Genomic DNA, 23,608 nt, shown 5'->3' on the forward strand with positions numbered 1-23,608 from the left:
CAGCACACAGTGCTGTGTCCCTACAAGCTGTCCTAGAGACCCCAAGATGGACAAACATCCCATAAAAAATTCCTACCCATGCTCCAAGCAGCCATGCTCCTTCAGCCAGGGAAAAAGGGGTCAGCAGCACGCATCTTCCAAGCCATGGAGCCAGTTTTAGGGTTGGTTTTGCTGCTCATTCAAGCCTGGAGTCTTTATATAGAGTCAGGGCAGGATCCAAAAGCGGAAGAGAGACACCCACTCCCATGGAGTGTAACACACACACTGAAATAAATAGCTCCCTGCCGAAGGAGATGACTCAGGAATCTCACTAGTCCTTAAAGCGCAAATCAGTGCTAATAAGCCTCAGGAAACTTGGAGGAAGGCCCAGCAAGGGGGTTACTGGACAACACATGGCATTTCCAGCCTTTCCAGATGTGTAACAAGAGGAAGGATGAACAGCCACAGAATTAAACCAAAGCCAACACCAAAGCAGTGACCATATCACCTTCCTGAGGTCTCCACGCAGCGAAACTGCTTCAAGGGCAAGGGGTGGTCCTCAGCACTGGGGGGAGGTTTTGGTTTCCACCACTGCTTCTGGAGATGTTCAGGCTTCACCATATGGCTTGGAGTGGCAGCAGGCAATGCAGCCTCACTCTGTTTGTCCAGCTATAATGTAGAGGTATTTATATTTAACTCCTTTCCTCTCCTCTTGAGTGAAAGACGGAAGGCTCTTATGTCCCTTATTATGTTCCTCAGGCCAGGTAACGAACCTCCGAGCAAGCATAAACTCAATTAACGGCCACTTTGAGACTCCGAGTTGTGTGGAAGCCCATAAACACGCGGCAGCAAGCCTCCCAGCGCTGTCATTTCGCTGCCACATATAACACCCGACAGCGAGAAAGCCGATAAGCCCAGCTCGCAGCCCTCCGCACGCTGCATTCGTAATGAGCAGCAAGATCACAGCGAGCAGCCAACTGCCCCGCAACGGGGGAGCCTCTCCCAAGGAAGATGCTTTCCTCCTCCCAGCCTAAGTTAACTCTGCTGAACTCCTGAATTCATCAGATTCCCCCCTACCACAGGCTGGCCATGCCTTGGACAGCCTGCCCCAGCCAAACCAACCCCTGCTTTCTTTCGCAAACCCAAGGAGCGCAAAGAGAAACCAACCCACTAATCCAAAAGCAAATAAGAAACCAGGTAAACAGCATTAAGAAGATGAGTGGAGCAAAGCTAACGCTTGCCAGTGGTCCCCCTGCAACTGCTTCACAACTTTCAGCTCTCCCCTGTTCAGTACAGTAAGCTGTTACGGCAGGGACTGGCCTGATGCACAGAACAGAGCCTCGTAGACTTCATTTCTATTAGGGCCACTCGCACACTGCTATAATATCAATTGAGTATTGTTTTCCCCACCAGTATTCATTTTAACTATTATTTGACTGAAGTTTTCCTTTTTCTTTCACACTGCTTATTAGTTCCCCGAGCGTATCAAGCAGAAGTTGTAACCAACACACCCAGCAGGTGCCCAGACACGAGCCACTGCGTTCCCACAGGAGACGGAGGAGCGGTGTACGTGAGTCACCTTTGAGTCAGGATTTTTTTTTTTCCCTTTTTCCCTGGGCACCATAACAACTTCACAGAGAGTGACAGTGTATCTGTGGCAGCTGCATTAGGATCACCTAATCCTATGGGATGTCCTGCTGTGCTCATCCATTGCGGCGTGCGACAGCAGCTCGGCGATCGCCTCAGCCGAATTTCATTTTGTCGCTGTCACCTCCCTGGGCTGGTGGAGCCACGCAGAAGAAGGCAGGGCTTCCAGGCAGGGTTTGGTTACAAATGCAGCAGCTGTGAGTCCCTGGGAAAGACTGTCTGAAGGCAAAACCTCTTCCAGCCTTGCCCTAAAGAGGCCAGCCACGATGGATGGATGGCATCTGCAGCTGGAGAGGCACTCAGGAAGGAGAGTGTCCAAATGAACAGTGACCATCCCACTGGGCACTCTGAGAGCCTAAACACAGCCAGAGATATTTAGAACTACAATCAGCATTAATAAGGCTGGATTATCAGCTGATTTCTCCCAGGTCTTGAGTTGCAGGTCCACAAGTTGACTGGGGTTTGCTGTAAAGGCTCCTTTCTCAAATCCACTTCTCCATAGTTGCTGGCTAAACGTGGGTCTCAGATGCTGGTCATCCTGTTTTGGTGCAGGTCAGACCCATCTCTCACCTTCACCTTTCCCTGTTGGGATGTCCACAGCATAGTTCTGGCTCTGAACATCACAGATCCCACTGGCTGTGGCAGGAGGTAGGAGATGCTTAGCACTGCCCCAGCTCGCTCCCGTTTTTGGTTTGCAAACTGATGTCGGGCTCTGTCTTCTTGTCTTGTGGTCTGGACTCACCCCACCCAGCCTATGAAAAGGAACTTAAATTCCCTCTCCCTTCAAGAAATAGAAAAAGGCATCTCCAGAAGGCTGACATGCCCAGTTTTGATCTGCACTGAGGCTCCTGTGGGATGGGATGTCCTGCAAGGAACCCAGAATAAGATATTCCATCCCAGAGACACCCGAGCATCACCAAACTTGAGCTGAAAGCCCACTCCACCCACAATCTCTGGGCAATGTACAATGAAACAAATCACGAGGTTGCTCAGTCTCTGGGCTTGCAAAGCTGGGGATCTGCACCCAGCAGCCCCAGTGACCCCGATGTAGCTTTAAGTCATCCCCTACAGCAGGGAGGGAGAGGTGAGAAGGTGTCACAGATCTCCCATTCCCCACACATCAGAAAAGGTCGCCCTTTGCCTGACAGCCAACCCACCCAAAAGAAGTCACCAGATGGGGGTTTTACCAACGCCAGAGAGTCACACACTTTTAAAACGCACATCAGAGGCCAGAGTGATATGAAGACAGATCAGATAAATGGAGGAATGCTCCAATTTCCCTCACTTATTAGTGGTTAGACACTCAAGAAGCCCGGAGGCTGCAATAAAGCAGCTCTCAGCATCCCAGCCGGTGAATTCTGCTCAGGATACTCCAACAGACAGCACGGTGATTAACGCAGTGCTTCAAAATAGATGCACCGACCTCCCCAAACACCTTCACAGCCTGCGTGCCATGGGCCACTGCCCTCACAGCCTGCCCAGAACAAGGCTGGGAGAAGCACGTGGGAAGCTGAGGGCACCCGGAGCCTCCGTGAGCGGATGGTGCTGCACAGCCTGTTCTTTGCGGGGGAAAAACAACATTTTTCTTTCAGCCTGGGTGGCTGGGCACATCCACCAAGGAGCTGATTTAAATACCTGCTCCTGCGACGGCAGCAGGGCCATCCTTTGCTGTAGGATGTCAGAGCAGGCATCGGTTTAAGCATATGGTGTGAAGGAGTAGCCGTGCCCAGCGCCCTCCTGCACAACCTGGCTTTGCTCACCACTCAAACCACCTTGCAATACAGCCTCCCTCTAAATGCACTCATAAAACTCATTTAAAACCACCACAATAATTGCATTTTGAAGTGTAGTTAATTCCTTTTTGACCATTTGGGGCCCAAAAGCCACTGCATTATCCTGCAACGTGAACCTCATGGAAAGAAGGGGCTTATCCTGCTCAATGCTGAAGAACTCATCTCTTTGATGCATGGGGGGCATTTCACACAAACAGGGACTAGCTGATGTTTGTACAAAAGCATGCTGTAGACAAAGCTTAATCCTTTGTAGGAATCACTCTCCATCTTCCTCTGCTCTCCTGCGCCTACTTTACAGGTCACAGATCAGGAAAAGGGACTGGCACATCTCCCTACCACCACAAATGTAAAGAGGAACCTGTCCCTCTTCGGTCCCCAGCTAAAAGTTTGGGCTACCTCAACAAGGATTAACTGGGGCTAAGTATTTGCTGCTTAAATCCCAAATACCAAAATTCTATGCTTTTTATCCTGGAAAGCCCCGTTAATGCCTCACTGATGGGCAAACCCTCTGTCCTCCTCCCCCTGTCCCACCAAACAAATTGCAGGGTCTCACCCCACTATATCCCCACCATCTGCTGAAATGCAAAAAAAAAAAAAAAAAAAAAAATTAAAATAAAATAAATCAAGAAATCTGATCTCCACAAACTGCGTTTTTGTTTATGCAACACCCATCTTTCATTTAGTTGAGGATTTGGGGCTTTCTTAGGGGTTATTCCTTCTAACGACAAACAGATTCATCTGGTTGAGGCGTGATATAGCACAGAAAGGAGGTCATCTGGGGGATCGGCTTGTTTTTCATTTCCATAATGTCAGTGTGGGGTGAACGTGACGGCTGGAACGTGACACATTAAAGCGAGTGAAATCAGGTTGCTCCCACCAAGCTCTGACTAAGCAGCTGGAGAGGAGCTCGTGAGGCATCGCGGTGCAGAGGTCTCCTGGTCCCCAGGATCACCAAACTCCAGAGAGGACAAACTGCATGAATGAGGGCATCAACACCAGAGGCCAAAGCCCAGCAGGTCCATTAAACCCAGCACAAACAGGAGATTTAAGTGGCATCTTCATGCCACACACATTGGGATGTGGGGAGGGGGACCCAGAAGGTCCCTGCCCACCACTGGTGGATGGGCTGGGTCTGGGGGCTCCGCATCTGCCAGCAAAACCCCTTAGCATGGGCTTGCTGGTGGGAAACAATCTTCAAATTGGTGATGGATAAATGAGATAGCCAAACTAAATTTACTCCTAATTAGTCAATGCCAGAAAACAAGTAAAAAAAAAAAAAAATAAGCGGTGTGAAAAACAAATCAAAACACGTGAGCTGCCTGAAAACCCAAGCCAAGCATCATTATCTGAGACAGAATCCGCATGAAATAACCAGGATAGCTCCTAGAAGGAGCCACAAAAGAGGCCACCTCTGCACCAAGAAACCCCAGACCTTTGGGGAAGCAATTGCACCAAGGCTCTGTCCTCCCAGCGCTGCCATAGCTGCTGCCACCGCAAGCCGTGCCAGGATGCAGAGAGAAGACTTGCTGGAGACAGAGGTGGCTTCTGGCTGGGTTAAAAGGGAAGAACAAACAGAATGGGGATGGCACAAGGAAATTTTAATAGAATGAGACAGGGAGGAAAGGTTCTTCCCTAATATAACTTAAGTCTTGCTTAATTAGTGAATATTAATTAACTGAATGTATGGTGCACGGTATGCAGATAAAAAATGCACCCCAACTATTTTTAAACACGGTTAAAAGACACATTAAGGTTGTAAATTTAAAGTAGGAAATGCAAAAACCACATTTGCTCTGGGCATACAGCTTTAAAAGTGACAAAAAAAGGCAGGGACAAAAATCACTCAAGTGTGACAGCCCTTCAGACTCAGCACCACTGAGCATGGGACAGGATGCAATAACCAAAGTAAGAGGACTTCAAGAAAAAAAATCTAAGTTAGAGAAGCAAAACCAAACAATTTTTGCAAGCAAATGCCTCCCTGTGCAGAGAACAAGACCTCAGTGCTGCTGCATCCCTCAAAAAGCCCAGCCTGACATTTCGACAGGGCTCAACTTTTCAAGTTCCAGCTCAACCTTGAACAGAATGAGGCCACGTGCTGCAGTGCTAAGGCTCTGCCAAAATAAATAATAAAATAAAAAATACTGAGAGAAAATGGGAAATACAGGAAAGGCCCAGACCTCCAAGAGCTGGAGTCTGCTTTTCCATTTCCAACCACACTCAAAATTGGGACCCATCAGGCTTCGAGGTTCATGGGGCTGTGCAAAACATCCTATTCACATATATAATTTGTGCACAAATACATGTACCATGGGCAGGTCACCCAGTTGTGTCAGTGTGGGAAGAGCTAAGTATAAAAATGAATCACAGTAAGAAATATAAGACAGTGCTTCTGCTCCCAGGTAATAGCGCCTTTACGGAGGCAGCATCTGAGATGAGACAGAGTTAATGAGTTTGGGGCTGGAGGGGTGGGAACTGCTCTGAATTTCCCATGAAATGGTGCAAAGGGGGAGGAACAACAACAGAAAGCAGAGAAGGAAAATAAAACAAACGGATTGGAGCTAGAATACAGCACTGGATCCCAAGGCAGTGCATGAACTCATTTCTCTTGGAGATATTTCCTAAGCCTTCGTACAAGGAAGCCCCGTGAACAGGGAAATGGGGGTGCTGGTGGATGGGGTCACTTGTGATGGGGCTGAGACAGCAGCAGGATGGGGCTCTCCACCCGCAGCCTCCATCAGCACTCACATGCCTGCAGCATGGAAAATAAAGGATAAAGGAGCTTCAGTGGCCAAGGCTGTGGCACAAAATGGGGCCTGGGGCAGGAGGGGACAGCCCATGAGGGTAGGGCACAGCATCAGGCCATGGGGACACCAGGGGGAGTCCAGCACTCCACGGAAACTTCATGACCTTGAGCCAGTCCCTTCGCTCTCTCACGTCTGTGAGTAAGCAGCCACTGGCTTTTTGTCTGTCCTCTCTGGGTTACAGACTTTTAGGTGCAAAACCCCCCCTGCCAGCTCCATTCAAGCACACACAAAGCTGGCACGGGTGGTTCCAGGCTCATCCAGGCAGCACAAGGGGATAAAGCAAAGCTGGGCTTTATCCCAGTGACTTTGGATGATGTTTATCATATCCTCCAGCTCTTTAAATAACATATCAGTGAACTGCCAAGGCTAACCTCATCATACGGAAAGTTCAGAAGACTGGAATCCACAAAACATCCCGACACACTAAAAAATTAATCGTATCAGCGATGCTTCAGACCTCGGTGCAGTTACCACCTCAGCCCCAGGCACTGCCTCCATTTCCCAGCGGGTGCGTGGCTGGGGGTCAGGGGATGGTTTTGGGGCAGTTATATTGCCCAGCTGCTGGAACATCTGCCCCAAGGTGAGACAGGGAGGCAGCCCGGCTCCCAGCACATCCCAGACCAGCGGTTTCTAACCGGAGGGCAGGGCTCCACGTGGTGGCACAGCGGGTACGAGTGGAGTCACGAGCCCAGGAGAAGATGCAGCCGCTGGGGCTGCGGAGGGCTGCGGATCCATGGGGAGAGCCAAGGGGCACCCCAGCTTGGCAGTCTGTGGTTGTGCTGGAAATGGGGGCTCCAGGGGAAGGCAAGCCCTGGCAGAAAGGTTTTTTTTTTTTTTTGGGATGCCCCTGCCCCATGAGGATCGCTGGCTGCCCAAGAAAAAGGCACTGCAGAGAGCAATGTGGGTCAGGAGTTAAGGCAGCAGCTGAAGAAGCCAAAGATGCTCACAGAGCCCTCGCAGCTGGGGCTACCCCTGCTGCCTGCCATTTGGCTTCCAGCCCCTTCCACTGCTGTTTTTTGTCACCCCAGTGTCCCCAGGCTGGGCTTTCACCTGTATTTAACAGCATATGGTGCGTGTTACACACAACATCCCCCGTCCTCAGGGCACAGGCAGGCAGGCGCCCAGCTCACCGGGTGAACGCTCAGCTCAGATTAGGGAGGATTTTGCGACACAAAGCACCTACAACTCCAGAGCATGGCCCCGAGCGTGGAGGATGCTCAGGACTCTTGGTGCTGGACTTTGCGCCCAGCACATCCCCAGCAGAGCTCCGCAGAGGCTCCCTCTCCTCCTTCTCCATTTCCCAGGAGGACGAGCTCGCTGACAGCACCCCAGCCCCGCTGCAGTGCAGTACCAAGCTCCCCCCTGCACCCAGCCAGCATTTCCCCACCCCGAGTGGTCCCAACCAACACCTCCCTCGGAGGCCTCCACGCACAAAATGGCTGAGGACCAAGAAGCACATCCCAGCACCTTACCCAAGAACAGCGTTAACAGCAAAATAAAGGAGAGAAAAACAACAAAAGGCCCCAAAAATCCTCTTTGCTGAGGCTGACAGAGGCCCTAGCCAGGATGAAAAGCACGCAAACAAAAAAGCCATCAGCACCAAGGGGATGCCGAGCGCCCAAACCTGCACTGTGCCCATGTCCAGGCCCGCAGAAGAGCCTGGTGGGACCGTGGAAAGTCCCAGAGGGAAGGGAGTTGCAGTAACACAGCGATTTATCTTGACCCTCCCTTTGCAATCCTCTGAACAACGGGAAGTCATCTGCCTTCCTTCTGCAGCAGTGCCTCCAGAGCTGGGCATTTCTCCGCCGAGCGATGGGGGCAAAAACCTGGTCATTTCTGGCCAAAAAACGGGGAGGCAGAGGGGAAAGCGGGCACCCTGGGACTGCTCCTTTGTTTACCGCTCCATCTCTGAGCTGAGGAAGCCCCAGACACTGATTAGCATTTCCTTCTAGACACATCTCCAACCCTGCTCCTTCTCCCGGTTGGGGGGGGGACAAGAAACACCCCCAGGACCCGGTGCGGGGCTGCAAACCCACCCCCAGCCCCAACCCCTTTGCAACCACCCAGCAAAGATGGGGCTGGAGGAGAAGGAGATTTGAAGGGGGGGGGGAGGGAAGGAGAGACAGTGCCTGAGCAGAGCTTTTTGTTCCTCTGCTCGCAGCATTGCTATGGTGATTTCAAGCAAGACGGAGGAGCAATCCCTACCCATCACTCCCGCTGCTCCAGCCCCCCCTGCACCGACCGCATGAGCAGCCCCTTCCCCCGCAAACGGGAGCGGCCGGGGAAGGAGGGGGGGGGGGGGGGGGCCGGGGCCGGTGCATTGCATCTCCCCGGCGGAGCCACCCCCCAGCAATGCAGGGACGGCTTCTCCCCATCCTTTTGCATCGCCTCCCTCCCCCCCCCCCCCCCAGCACCCCACACACCCCTTCCCCAGGCTTTGCCCCTACCCGAGCTCGGGCACCAGCTGGAGATGCAGCAGCAGCTCCCGGGGGGGGGTCTCAGCCTTTTGCACCCCCCCCCCCCCAGGCTCCCCAAAGAGCATCCCCCCCTTTCCCTGCACCCTCTCCGCATCCGCAGCATCCTCCCCGCTCCCCATGCATTTAATAGGATGCAAGGGTAGCTTTGGGGTCGGGGAATTGGTGAGGGGGGCGCACAGGGGTTGCGCCCCCCACCCTTTTTCCTTACTCACACGTATGCGTGGTAAATGAAAGCCCAGCCCCGCGGTCTCTCCAACACGTTGTAGAGGAAATTCTGCAGCTTGCGGTAAAAAGCATTCCTTTTTGGGGGTTTGCCGCTCCCGGATACCCCGGAGCGGGGTTTGCTGAGGATGCTGCCCCGTTTGGTGCTCTCGGAACCGGCGATGAGGAGCGCCCCGTCCCGGCTGGAGTCCGGAGCACCGGGATCCAAACCCACGAAGCCCACCTTCAGCTTCTTCTCGGCGGCGGGCCCCGGGTAAACGCCTCCGTTACGGGATTTCTGCACCATGGTGGCGGCCGGCCGGGGTGGGGGGGAGCTCCCAGGGGGCTCCCCCGGGGGGCTCCGGCCGCGCTCCCCCTCCGATGCTCTCGGCGCCCGGCGCAGGAGAAGCCGCAGGAAGGCAACGGGATGCGAGCGGCTCCGCCCGCTCCTCCGCCCCCTTAACCCTCAGCATCCCTCGTCCGCATGGGGGGGGGGGGGGGGCGGCATCCCCAACCCCCTTCTCCGGATCGGGATCTGGAGGTCCCCGCCCTCAAAGGAAAAAAAAAAAAAAAGGGAAAAAAAAAAAAAAAGAAAAAAGCAGGTTCTGGTCTCCCCCACAAAAGCTCTGGCATCGTCTCAAGAAATCAGGATCTGATTTCTTCCCCTAAAAACGCGGTCTGGCATCTTTCCCTGCCCCCGCATCACTCCCCCAAGCCGAACTCCGTCTCTCCCCCCCCCCCCCTCCAAAAAATAAAAAAAAAATAAATTACCGCAGGTGTGGTCCTTCTGGAAGGCCCCACGAAAAGGGCTGGGCAACAGCCTGGGAGGTTTTGTTCCCTCGCCACAAAGAGCTGAGAGAGCTTTGACCTGGTCCCAGGCTCACAGAGGAGAACCAGCTCCACCTTGATGCGGCCACCAAGCCAGACAGAGGACCAAGCTCCCATTGTAGGAAATTTATCTCCAAGTGTGCTGACCTAAATCAGCTCTGAGACACCCCAGTAGTTATGGTCTAACATTAATATTTTCCCCCCATACAGCATGGTTTGCTCCTGCCCTAAGGGATGCTTCCTCCTGATGCACCTCCACAAGACTCAGGAGAAGACACAGCCTGGAAAACTCTGAGATGAGGTAGGTATACCTGCCTTGCACCATTATCCACCATGGAAAATGGTTATGCATGGTTTTTGTAAGCTTATAGTGCTTTGGCACAGGGATTTTTGTACTTGGATAGAATTGCAAGCTCCAGTGACCTGCTTCTTTCAGCACAGAGCACCTTGCCACACCGTGCTTCTCCTGCAAGCAGCAAAATGGTTGCTCAAAGTTTCATGGCATGCAGGAACTGCACAGGGCTGCGTTTCAGTTCCCTCTCTTGTGAGGGTCAGCAGCTGCCACTCCATTTTTGGGAGTCTTTATGACTTTTTATGTCTTTCATATTTAAATAAGAAAAATTAGCAGTCTTCCAGAGCCCACTCCCCAAGTCCTGGCTTTTTTTTTTTTCCTCTTCTTATGCCTTAGCAGAATCCCAACAAGTGATGCACAAGAGGCACTCCAAGACTAAAATTGCTGCTGTTTACTCTCCACAACCCTCCACGTACATTGAGAGGAGCCAGCACAGAGCAGCCCTACACTTAGATGTGTTTCCTCTGACCCATATTCTCTCCAACACCTGGCTAAAAGAGAAGACGTCTCTACAAGGCAGGCAGAAAACTAAAGCTGGGTTAAATACAGGAAAAACAGATCTGAAAGTATGTCAGTGAATAAATTACTCAATTCAGTGAGGGGCCATTCTATTCATTATTTGTGAACACTTCTAAGATCATTAGTGTTCTTTAATAGGGTAGCCAATTACAAATGTGCCTGGCACTAATGTACAAAGTGCATTATTATAGATCCAGCGACGCAGTCCAAAAGCAGGAAATATCCCCCTCCACGAAAAGGCCGGCAACAAACAGAGGAAGCAATTTTCAATTAACAAATTCCAGATTACTAATAGACTGCGAGCCCTAAAGAAGAATCTAAATTCATCGCACTCCTCTCTGCCTAATTAGTTGGTCATCCGCAGCATCACACTGCGGCACAGCTTTGGGTACCACGCGTCTCCCCCCGAAACTACCAAAAAGCAGGGGGTGGGGGAACAGAGAGGGGGATTTCATCCATCCCGAGCCCTGGGGGGCTGAGTAAGATGCTAGAAAAGGCATGAAATTTTTGTGGCAGCTGGCAGGGCTCACTGCTCCACTTGCAAGGGAAGTGAAACCTCAGATGAAGGCAAGCAGAGCCTTGCAAGCAAGGGGCACCAAGGATGCTCCTCTTGTACAGACGGAGCAGTCTTTGGGAGGTAGAAAAGACCCCAAATTGTGGATGAAAACCCACTATAGCCTTGCTTCTTCCTTCTCTTCACTGTGGGCCCTCAAAAAAAAAAGTTAGAGATGTTTTAACAAAGATCTCATGGCTCAACACATCAAGTTGTAGGTGCAGCACAAGTGGAAGGGATATTTCCCATGACAGGAGGCAAGTGGGGCTGCAGCCCCTCCACCAAGCACATCGCCGCCCTCCCCTGCTCCCAGGGCATTCCCACAACCCACACTCATACAGATGGGAGCAGCATCTCTTGGGAACAACTGGAATATAACTACTAATCAGCAGCAAAGTCCTGCCACAGAGCCTGCAGCAGGTAATTTCGAAAGATGAAGGGGGGAGGCAGAAGGACAGAGCCAGCCACTAACAAGCCACTAACACTATGGGAATTAATGAAGTACATAAAAGCACCTTCCCAGTACTGCTTTTATCTGATCCAAGGACATTATGTCTCCACACAGAAACAGAATTACTGAGTCAGTTCTTTGCTTGCAACACGACTGATGGCTCGAAAATGCGAATACCATGGCAGATAGCTTAGACCCTGAAGGTAAGATGAAATCTATCAAGCTCTGTGAAGATACAGAAAGTTCAGTGTTCTGTCCTTTGGCAATTTTTGAGCTGTAGTAAAAAAAAAATGACTGGTGTGAAATATATGGAATGACTCCAGGGATGTGCTGCTGTTTGAAACACGGAGCCAGAGCCCTTTCTCCACGCCCGCCCCACCGCCGGTGGTTTGTGCAAACTGCGCTGCTGCAACCTGGGCTTTTTCACCCTCAGCCTGCTGCCTGCTTTCAAACCCTAAAGCAGATGGCTCCATCTCTCCCTGTACAGGGCTACAGACAGCTGTACTGCCCAAGCAGAAGTAACCCAAAGCTGCAAGCAGGGCAGCCTTCCTGCTCTCTGCATCCACCCATCTCCCTCCTCCGCTGCAGCACCTCCCCTGTCACCTCCCACCACCCCATCCTCTCCTCCGAGCAGCAGCCAGCCCTCTGGAGCCCGTGGTTATTGATTAGATGTCTTTGCTGTTTGGCTAACGAGGATTCTTCCCAACACATGCAAAATTATTTTGGGTTTTGCAAACAGGAACCTAAGGGAAAGGTTGGTTCCTTGGGTGCAGGTGCACTAACTTAGGAGGTGCTGCTTCTCTGCTGTTATGGTTTGGAAATGCTTTAAAAAAATAAATTCTTATGCCTAAGTGGAGAAATCTGCAGATTTCCAAGGAGAAAAATGAGCATGTCAAGAGGGATGCATACTTCTGGCTAGAATAAGAGCCGGCTCTCAGTAGAGGTTTCATCTCTTGGGATGGGGAAATTTGGGCACAGCTGCAGAAAATTTGTAGCATGATGGAAAAGTGGTTAGATGAGGCAAATTAAAGTAAATTGGAGGGAGCCTGCTTATCATTTCTGTTAATTGAGCCACAAAGAAATGGGCCTTCAGTGAGAGAATTTGGCTGAATAGGCTCATATCAGTTTGGAGATCCATGCCCTGCTTATGGGATCAAAGAAGGGATGAAAAGCACATTATAAATATTGAGTTGCTAAGGTCACAAGGTTAACCCCACGGGTGGTGGCTTTGTCTCACTGACCTGAAAATCTTTCCTAGAGCTCCCCATGGCTTGGCCTGAGCCTCCTGCTATGATGGGGACACCTGTGCAGAATGACCAACTCCAGAGCAAGAGAGCTCCAAACTGGGCACTGAGCAAAAACCTTTCCTGGCACTTGTATTCAACCACAGCATCACCACTTTTTCTTTTTTTACAGCCTAAAATGAAGAGGCACCACATGGCTGTCCAGTTTCAATCAAATTTGACAGTCATGAACCTTAAGGTTAATTAAGTTTGCATCAGTTTTCATGACAATTAGAAGCCAGGAGAGAGGGAGAGGCTCCCTAATGCTGCCTCCCTTGCCATTCAAAGGGGATCCTGAAGCGTGATCTCATCTCTGCTAGATGCCAGAGAAGGTGCCCATGAGGACACCACCCCTCCCAGGCACTAAAATGCTCCCGTCCGAATTTGCTGTCAACGCATTGATAAAAAGCCAGGTTTCCTTCCATCTGGTGCCGACAGAGCTACTTATTTTACGTTCCCTATTTACTGGATGCAAGAATTCTCTGCCATCATCCATCTTTGCCCTTTTCTTAGACAGCATCTACCTTGTCGGAGGCTGCTGCAGCCAAAGCCAGGACAAATCAGGCTCTGTGGGATGGGTTTGAGCTGCAGCAGGGAGCATCTGAATGCACGGGCAGAAATCTTTAAGTCACACCGAACACACATGCCCTCTCTTCTCAACCAGAATTTGTATGTTTTTCTTTTCTACGGGTGATTAAAATTGCTGAGGTTTCACTATTCTATTCATTCGTGCTGTGGAGGCTTAACTGGAAAGGAAACCCGTTGCTGGGAGGAACGACAGCTCGACTAGGTGCATGGGAGGAGACAACGGGGAAAAGGAAAGGTGGGGGGAATTCTGATGAATCAAATGGGGTTTGGTTCAGGGTATGCACAAAGCTGAAAATAAGCCCCTTGGTCACACAGGGTGACCAAGTTCTCCTCATTTCCCCCAGCACCTCATGGTATAGCCCCTTCCCTGACAGATTCCCCACTGACCAGGTATTCTTCCCCATTTCTCCTCTGTAGGTCTCCATCATTAGCCTCCAGCTCTGGCTTTTGCCCTAGCCTCCTTTGAGACCACGCACAATTCCCTTTCTTCATTTACATCGTTACCTTGAAGGTATTTTTAGCCTGTGACCACGTTGCCCCTGAGCCTTCCTTTTCCCAGACACCGTAAATTTAGCTCTCAGTCATTCCTCACGTTGCTCTCATTGCTCCTCTCAGCCTCCTTGGCTTTCTACCTCCTCCTACACCCATAGAACCAGGCCATGGGGCTCAAACTGCCATCACCCCTGGGCTCTGAGAGCTCACCCCTTGAGACAAGGCAGCTCCAGGACCTCATCTCTCCACCACGGGGCCACCACAAAGCTCCTGGTGGGACAACCCCATAGAGACATCACTTGGAAAGCTTCCCACGGGCAGCCCCCTTCAGGTTCCTCCAAACCAGGGCCTTACTTTTTTGCATTTTACAACTTCATAGCAATAAAACGAACTTGGTCTTGCACGGCAGCTCTTCCAGTCCTACCAAATCTCATTAGTTTGGGGTCCAGCTCAGGACTAACCCCGCTCCCAGCCAAGCACCTCCTGGGGCTGTAGCAGCATCTCTGTGAGGCTGGGCCTCACAGAGCCCACAAAGTGCTTTGATCCCACTCAAACACCTGCCTCCCACCGACTTCAAAGCTGAACTGAAACCCACATGTATATTTAGGGACTGGAGGTTGTCATCAGAAAAAAATATTAAAAAAAAAAAAACTACTGAAATAGCTAACAATGCTGACATATCTACCTTAGCTGAGACAAGCAGTGCAGGAGCACACCAGACTCCTCTGTTGCTCATTCTGCAGTGAAGAAAGAAGGAGAACAGCCCAGACAACAAAAATAAATAGGCTCCAAATGATCCCAGGTGTCCTGGGTTAAGAGGGGAGTGACCTTGCGGAGCTGGGCTCTGCCAAACCTTGCTGAGCTGCTGTAGGGAAAAAAGAAAGGGAGCTTGGGGTAGGAGAAGAGAGGCTGGTAGAGGGGGCAGGAAAAATTCCTGTTTTGCTGGGATGTGTAAGGGGCTTAGGGGAGAGGCTCCAGGTACTGGATCTCAGAGGGGGCTCCTTTTTTTTGCTGAAATGTCAAAACCTCCAGGTTCGACAAGTAAGACAGCCAGAACCCATCACTACAACAACAAAAAGACTTAAAGCTAAATCCTTTATCTCTTCGTTATTGAGAGATAAGAGAACTTCCAAATGCAAAAACTCGCTTTCCCATTTCCCATTTAATCTTTCCCTTTTCAAAAAACACTGAAAATCAAAGTTTAGCTGGTGGCTTTAATTAAGAGGGTCATTTCTGATCCGAGTGCCAGGTGAGAGGCCTGTCCTGCAGCAGTGAGGTTTAACCACACATCCCCTCGGGAAGCCCCCAGGGCTGTCTCCCTGTCACAGCACACGGAGCTGGCAGATGCACAGACAAACTCCTGAAGGAACTGAATTTGTGGTTTCTGTGCTCTGTGAGCCTTGCTGCAGGCCTGCTTCAGTCTTGCAGCCGGGACGCTTGGGAAATCAAGAGAACATGAAGGGACGAGGGCTTATGGTTTATTTATTTTTAACCTGGAGTCCTAAGGAAAGCTGGTGTACACGGCTCAGCTCTGGATCTGCCGATTTCTTCCCTCCTTTAATAACTGTGGAGCCTGTGGGCAATTTTCATCTTAGTTCATTAAAGGTAGGGGAGACATTTCAGGTTGCTGCAAGTGAAAAAATGCGATCAGAGGGGACAGAAATCCTGAAATCTCTCCCGTGAAGGAGATGGCGATGCAGACATGCGGCATTATTAGACATCAGAGAACCCAGCCACATCTTTTCATAACAAAGCCATAGGAAATCAGACTCCCCTGGTCCTGCTGCTCACGAACTTTTTATCTGTGGGCTCATTTTGGATCCCACATGGGGAGCACCGGAGAGGTGCCGAGCCAAATGGGTGCTCAGCAGGGCAGGCAGGACGTGCCACGGGGCAGGTTCCTCCAGGTGAGCCTGGTGCAGCGTTTGCAGGATGACTTTTCCTCCCTCCCAGCCTTATTTTCATGCAGTCCCCGGTTTGTTCCTGCAGCTCCATCCTGCACACTCCGGTCCGAAGGATGTTCCTGTCCTCTGGGCAGCTGCGTGCTCTGGCTGCGCCTGCAAAATGTCTCGTTCAGCATCTCCGTGTGCAGACAGCAGGCAGAGAGGCTGTAAAAAACGAGCTGTGTTTGTAGCCTGAGCGAGCTGGCAGCTGGCAAAGGCTCAGCTGCCCAGGCCACCTTGAAGGGGGCTTTGCCTCTCCCCAAAACTGCGTGTCCTGGGAGCTGGCACACGGTGGAGGGGATGTCCCCACCGTGCTCACCACTCTGATGTGTGAGCACGGGCTGGGGGTGGCAGCGAACCCCCCTGCTCTGAAAAAAAGTGCTCAGAAACCTGCAGCAGTGAAATTTGGGGGTCATATTCCCCCTTCTTTGCCCTTGTTGCTGGAGCCCCTTGGCATGCCCTGTCCTGAAGGCTGGCCGCTTCCAGGCTCATCACTCCTAAGTGCTCCGCGGGCAGGCGCTCTCTGCAGCTGGCCAGGACTGCAAAAAGCATTTAGCAGATAGAAGGCACGAAGGCAGTGCCAGACGAGGGGAGATTAGGAATCATTTGGGCTAGGCAGAACCAGGCCATCCGAAATTTGCAGGCGGGCTGGCACATGGAAGGGCTGTTTGTGAACGAAGCTGAAATAATTTATCTGAAAGATGCTGCAGCATCTCTCCGTGAAACACCCGAGCTTTGGTCTCAAGGCACTCATAGGGGGGGGTCACCAGAGGTGGGGGGCAGGTGTCTGAAGGAGCTTGGCCCTGGGCTGTGTTACAGCTCGGGTTTCTCCTTTGGATCAGCATTATCTTTGTGTGGGGCTGAAAGGCCAGGCCAAGAGGACTGGGCATGGTGCAGCACCCTGGCAGAGAGCTGCTGCTCTGTGCTACCCCAGCTGCCAAAGCATCCCAGTCTCATGCTGAAAATGCAGTTCTTAAATACAGTGGGAGGATACACAGGGAGTTGGTTAAAGGAGATGAGCAGAAAGTCCCTGCTGGTGCCCTCCGAGGCTTGTTAAAATACGCTGGGAGGGCTGGCCCTTGCCTCCTTCCTCCTGGAGTTGTAACTCCCTGGGACGGGACACAGCCAAGGGGGGGCTGATGCGCTTTGTGAGTGGGGCATGGTGGAAAAAGGACGGGAAAAAGTTTGGGTGGTGTCCCCTGGGGATGCTGCAAGCATACATACATACCTTGGCCTCCAAGGGAGCAGGAATGGGACCAAGCTGCCACGTAACCCTCTACACGGGTGTGCTGGAGCCTCCCTGAGCGGCGCTGCCCGTGCCGGCAGCGGGCGGCTCCAATTCACCCCGCTCAGCACCTGCAGTGTGGGTTCCACTTGCAGCCTCGCACCAGCCTCATGAATTTTTCAGCCCAAAACGCCTGCTGAGCTGCCCAATCGGCTCCGGTGGATTAACAAAACTCACCTTAAATTATTAACAATGCACAGGCAGCCACCAGGCCCGTCACTCATTCCCCTTCTCCAGTGGGTGCCAAAAGGATGGGGCCAAGCAGCCACGGTTCATGGGGTCACCCTTCCCCATCTGCAAACCCACCGGGGCATCAAAGCTCTGCTGTGCATGGGTGTGCACATAGGGTGGCACAGGGGTGGCATTTTCCCCCTTTTTTACCCATTTCAGGTAACACAATCACATTTATAAATTCCAGTCCCCCCCCAGAAAAAATAATTATCAAGCATTTTGCAGCTCCCCAGCCGTGTCCTGCTCCGGGTTTTGCAGAGGTGGCACCCTGGGGTGCGCCCCCAGCCCCTGCAGCGGCTGCGGGAGGACTGCGGGGCTGCTTCCACCAGAGGGCAGCGCGGAGGCTGCTGCCGGGGGAAAAGGAGGACTCTGGAAATAAATAATAAAATAAAAGGAAAAAAAAAGTAAAAGGAAATAAATAAAATAAAAGGAAATAATAAAATAAAAGGGAATAAATAAAATAAAATAGAATAAAAAATAAGACATATCATATAAAATAAGATAACATAATAAAATAAAAAATATATAAAATAAAATAAAAATAAAAATAAAAATAAAATAATAAAATAAACTATAAAATAATAAATAAAATATAAAGTAAGATAACATTGAAATAAGATAACATAAATAAATTAAATTAAATTAAATTAATAAAATATAAAATAAAATCAATACAATACAATAAATAAAATAATAAAATTGCTAGAAAAAAAGTATCCCTGAGTTTTTGGTGAGGTCCCAGCCTCCCTGAGCGTGGCAGGAACAGGAGGAGGAGTGTTTTAAGATGCCTCCCAGCAGCACAGCCCTACATGTCACCTGCCGCAGGCAATGCAACACCCGCCTGCTTTTGTTGATGGCTCTCAAATCAGCTTCACTTTGCTGCAAGGTTTTGCCGAAAGCCATCTGTGGCCCAGTTCAGAGCGATGTCGGGTCACTCTCAGCGTGGGTAGAAGGCCCAAACGGGTCAGCCCCCAGCCCCAAACGGGGCATCATCTCCCTCATCTGTGGGGTCGGGCAGGGGTCTGCACATTGGTGACTGACTGGGTCACCACAAACAGGTGATGAGTCTTCAAACCCCAGGCCTGGGTGGAGGCAGGTCGTGGCTTCATTTCATTTTGAGATTCCCAGAAATGGAGGATACCTGATATATTTGAACCTCGTGCTTTGAAATGGGCCTAAATCGGAGCATTTCTGTTTATCCTGGCTTTCTACAGAGCCTAACCCAAACGTCCCAGAGCAGGGGATGCTGCCACTGCAGGCGTATCACTTCAGGCCACCTCTCTTCTTCCAAACCCTGCAGATTGCTTGGGGTACCAACCACACAGAAATTGGTCTGAAAACCTGAACCTGCTGTGAGCCACAAGTGATTCTGAGTTAAATCCTCAGGGTTTTCAGTTTTTCCTTTTCTGCAGCTACCCCATTAATTACCACACCGCTTGCGCATCACTCCCAAAGCATCCTTCACGGTTCCCCTGGCGTATCTCTATGGAAACGTAGCTGGGGTTTTGTGGAGCTTGTTTTTGCTTTTAAAATAGCGATAGAGGGCCAGGTGCAGCCTTGTGCCTGCTCTTCTATTCCATCTGATCCCAAAGTTGTCCCCATTCCTGTGGCAACAGGGACTGGCTCCTGCTGGGGGCTGGCGAGCTGCAGGTACCTGCACAGGGACATCCCCAGAGGAGCTCCTGTCCCTGCTGCTTGAGGGATGGAGAAGAAAACATGCACATGGAGATGTTCTCCTGCCCGGCTTGGAAATCCCTGTGGATGAAGCTGGTGGGTGCTGGGGGTGTGAGGGGGAACCCCGGTGGTCTGTGCGTGCAGTTTTGGGGGAGGCAGCTCGGTGAGCTGTGGCATGGGCTCTGCCTGGGGCACTCAGTGCTGCAGAGCATCAGTTGTTAATTAGGACCATTAAGAGCTCCTGTAACACAAGCAGTAATGATACTTATGCCTCTGGAGCTCTCCTGGGAGGGACCCGGCACAGTGCTGCCCTTCACAGAGCCCGCACGTGGCATCCTCTGCCCTGCAGCTCCCGGTGCTGTTGCTTCTGAAAAGTGCTCCATGAGCCCAGGGTGCCTTGGTAGCTGCTAACCCCAACTTTGAGGAGGAATTATCCCTTGGGAATGTCCCCAGAGCATGGTGGCATGCTCAGCATCCCACCCTTTCCCCTCCAAGCCACTTCGGTCACCCCTCAGCATCTGCACCCGCAGCCTTTGCGTTCGAGCAGCCTGTGCTGGGTGGGGATGGATCAGGGCATCCTCACCCGCATTCGGGTTTGCATGGGGTCAAGATGTGGTCCTGAGTGGGCTCCCTGAGGTCTGGGGCTCTTGGCAGCCCTCGGGCATCTTTGGGCTCTGGATCACAGCATCCTCTGGGCAGGAAGGTTTTTGTTACAGTGTGGGATCTGCTATGGGTGAGGGAAGGAAATGTGTAGAGGGGAGGCAGCTTTGGCCACTTTTCCCAAAATTGGGGGTTATTATATAGTTTAACATAGAATTGCCAGCCCTTCGAGGACATAGGGGTATGCTATTTTCTCTCTTTAAATGACATAACTTTAGGGGGTTTACTCAAGCTTAATCTGCATGGAAAAAAAATGATAATAAAGACCCTGATCATTGATATTAGAGGATTGAGTGGGTTAAGGAGAATGTAAAACCCCTGCTACAAAACCAGCCCCTGCTTTATGCAGGGGAGATCAGCCCGTACACCTGCACTGGTCAAAGGGTGAGAGCTGGGGAATGTCTGGGCACCGGGTGCCACCCTGACCGGGGTACCCATGGGTCCTCCATCCTCCTGCCACCCATCCAGCCCTGCCTGTGCCCATCACCTGCCCTAAGCGGGACCCCACGAGCCCCTCTCAATGACACACACACACACACAGAGCTCCACACCTTTGGGGTCGGTTGGTTTGTTTTTTTTTTTTTGTTTGTTTGTTTGTTTGTTTGCTTGTTTGTTTTCCACTGTGGATGTTGTACCAGTTTTATTGGTAAAATTAACATGAAGCCTCACAAACGCTGGAACATGCTTTTCCTTTTAAAGAATTTCCACTGGACCTTAATGGTGAGCATCCAGTCGTTGACATATAAACTCTTACAAGCTGATGTGCACACATGCGCCCGGGGGAGACGGTGGCAGCGTCCTGGTGTCAGGGATGGTTTCTGCGCTATGCACTGGGAGCCCACGATTCATTTGCCAGCCTTCTGGGCCTTCTGGGCGGACTTGGTGACTTTGCCGGCCCCACCGCTCTTCTTCTCCACGTTCTTGATGACACCCACGGCCACGGTCTGCCGCATGTCACGGACAGCGAAGCGGCCTGGGGGCAAAGGGGGGGGGACGTGAGCGACACGCGGCCGCGCCACCCACCCCCCAGGTGGGATGTGCACCCCTCGGAGCTGAGCCCACCCCGTGTAGCCCTCGTTACCGCTGTCCTGGGAGAAGGAACCAGCCCTGAGCCTCCAGCGCCTGTGCTGACCACCAAGGAGCACCGCCCTGGTGCCCCTCTCTGTTTAAATGGCTATTTATTGAATAAATAACTAAATGGCTATTTATTAGATTTAAATCCCAGCTGCCCTCTGCGTTGCTAAGCCAGATGTGCACTGTCACCCAAGCAAGCACAAAAGGTGTCCTCTCCCTGTTTCTTCTCCCGACCAGTTTTCTTAGGGCAGAGACAAGGAAGCTGAGAAATATTCCTGCACAGCCACTTTTGGGGTTCAGTAATTTGGAAGAAAAGCTCCAATATTCCCAGAGGGAAAACCCAGCCTTGCCTTTGAAAACATCTCAGCAGAGAGCCTGTCCCAGCCCAGCTGTCCTAACCCCATTCATGCATCAGATTTTGCACATGGAGGAGCAATGAAATGCACTCAGCTCCCCCTTCCTCCCCAGTCTGACCAGTGGGGATACTGGGAGAGGCTCAGCATGGCCACAGCGAGGTCGGCACCCACGCAGCCTCCACGCTCCTCCACGGGAGACCACGAAGGAGCCGTTCCCTTACCGAGGGGTGGGTACTGGGAGAAGCTCTCCACACACATCGGCTTGCCAGGAATCATCTCCACGATGGCCGCATCGCCCGATTTCAGGGACTTGGGGTTGTCCTCCAGCTTCTTGCCGGAGCGCCGGTCGATCTTCTCCTTCAGCTCGGCGAACTTGCAGGCGATGTGTGCGGTGTGGCAGTCGATGACGGGCGAGTAGCCGGCGCTGATCTGCCCGGGGTGGTTCAGGATGATCACCTGGGGGACACAGCAGCGTCAGGGTCACCACCCAAGGGGACTTTTTTACAGGGTCTTGCACTGCCAGGGACCAGCAGGGTGGGAAATCGATGCCCTCTCATGCCACACACAGAAAAGTGAACTGGTTTAATGGCAGAACCCTCTCTTTGTTTAAAATGCCATTTAAGCTATCATTTATTTATTCAGTGGGCAGAAGGATGTGGGAGCAGGTACCCGGTTGCTGGAGGTTACCAAGTCCTGCTGTACCACAGAGCCAGGTGAATTTTGGAAAGGGAGCAGCCCTTTTCACATGCAGTGGCATGCAGATTGCAAACCCAGGACTTAAACCTGGGCAAGCTGCCATGTACTTCTAAAACATTCAGCTTTGCCTGGCAGATATGCTGCTCTCCAGCATGTTATCTCCTCCAGCTCAGCTATGCGAGGTGGTCAGGGTCCTCCCATGGGAATGGAATTGAGTAGGGTAGAGAAGAGTAGAGAAGAGTAGAGGAGAGTAGAGGAGAGTAGAGGAGAGTAGAGGAGAGTAGAGGAGAGTAGAGGAGAGTAGAGGAGAGTAGAGAGAGGAGAGAAGAGAAGAAAGAGAAGAGAAGAGAAGAGAAGAGAAGAGAAGAGAAGAGAAGAGAAGAGAAGAGAAGAGAAGAGAAGAGAAGAGAAGAGAAGAGAAGAGAAGAGAAGAGAAGAGAAGAGAAGAGAAGAGAAGAGAAGAGAAGAGAGAGAAGAGAAAGAGAAGAGAAGAGAAGAGAAGAGAGAGAGAAGAGAAGAGAAGAGAAGAGAAGAGAAGAGAAAAGAGAAGAGAAGAGAAGAGAAGAGAAGAGAAGAGAAGAGAAGAGAAGAGAAGAGAAGAGAAGAGAAGAGAAGAGAAGAGAAGAGAAGAGAAGAGAAGAGAAGAGAAGAGAAGAGAGAGAAGAGAAGAGAAGAGAAGAGAAGAGAAGAGAAGAGAAGAGATAGGATAGGATAGGATAGGATAGGATAGGATAGGATAGGATAGGATAGGATAGGATAGGATAGGATAGGATAGGATAGGATAGAATTCCACCCTATGCAGCAGACCTGAGATGTGAACTGTGCCGCCTCCTGCGGCGGGTCCGACTTGCTGTCCCCGCAGACGTTCCCACGGCGGATGTCCTTGACGGAGACGTTCTTCACGTTGAAGCCAACGTTGTCCCCGGGCAGGGCCTCGCTCAGTGCCTCGTGGTGCATCTCCACCGACTTCACCTCAGTGGTGATGTTCACGGGAGCGAAGGTGACCACCATGCCGGGCCGCAGGATGCCGGTCTCCACTCGGCCCACGGGACAGTGCCGATCCCTGTGGAGCAAGGACAGAGTAGAACAAAATGTAACCTGCTTGGGTGCATCCCCGAGCAGCATGGCCAGAGCCTGGCTGCCATAAAAGCAAGGTATCTGCAGTGATTTTCACCAAAGACTATGTTTGTCTCTCGCCAAACCGAAAATCAGTTATTAGTTGCAAGATCAGCAACAGGGTCTTCAGAACTACCAAGAACCAGCCCTTGCTACCCAATATTTTGTAAAAAAGGGGTAGCACATTGCTAGAAGGCTCTGAGCAACCCATGCACGCTGAAAACATTTCCTTTGCAGCAGCCACAGCCCTCCTGTGCAGAGGACCAGGCACTTCCTAGCATGTGTGCCACAGCACAGCCCTGCTGGCCACACGGTCCCAGCTGTAAGGAACGAGGGTGGCTAATTAAATAAATGGGGACCTTTGGCACCTTGCATCATCAGAATTTGGAAAAACTCACCTTTGGAGTCAAGTGAAGAAGGGGAGGCTTTTGGGACCCATCCGGTCTCCCAAACTAGCCCTATTGCCTCCACCTCCCCCAATCCCACAGTGTCTCTGCTCTCTAAGGACCTCTTTAAGCACCCCATGGCAGAACCCTACCTGCCTTTCTCCAGCTGAGCTAGAGGAGGACACAGAGCTGCCCACCACCCCTCACCTTTGAAATACCC

The 23,608-nt window shown here is 51.4% G+C and overlaps 2 protein-coding genes across 4 annotated transcripts in view; both read right to left on the reverse strand.

Annotated features, from left to right (window-relative positions):
- The window catches only part of KCNQ2 (potassium voltage-gated channel subfamily Q member 2), a gene marked incomplete at both ends in the record, with an annotated part of 60,693 nt that extends 51,485 nt beyond the window's left edge, over positions 1-9,208 (reverse strand). For all 3 annotated transcript variants that reach the window (XM_084296805.1, XM_084296807.1, XM_084296806.1), the window contains one exon: positions 8,913-9,208. In XM_084296805.1, the coding sequence (XP_084152931.1) occupies positions 8,913-9,208 (296 nt within the window). The remainder of the gene's footprint in view (positions 1-8,912) is intronic.
- Positions 9,209-20,304: 11,096 nt separating this feature from the next.
- EEF1A2 (eukaryotic translation elongation factor 1 alpha 2) overlaps positions 20,305-23,608 on the reverse strand; it is a 17,677-nt gene continuing 14,373 nt past the window's right edge. The window contains 4 exon segments of the mRNA XM_084296388.1: positions 20,305-20,733; positions 21,412-21,646; positions 22,694-22,949; positions 23,541-23,559. Of these exon segments, the coding sequence (XP_084152514.1) occupies positions 20,606-20,733; positions 21,412-21,646; positions 22,694-22,949; positions 23,541-23,559 (638 nt within the window). The 3' untranslated portion in view covers positions 20,305-20,605.

Source organism: Netta rufina (genome assembly GCF_964035555.1).
Source record: "Netta rufina genome assembly, chromosome: 16".
NCBI classification, from domain to species: domain Eukaryota; kingdom Metazoa; phylum Chordata; class Aves; order Anseriformes; family Anatidae; genus Netta; species Netta rufina.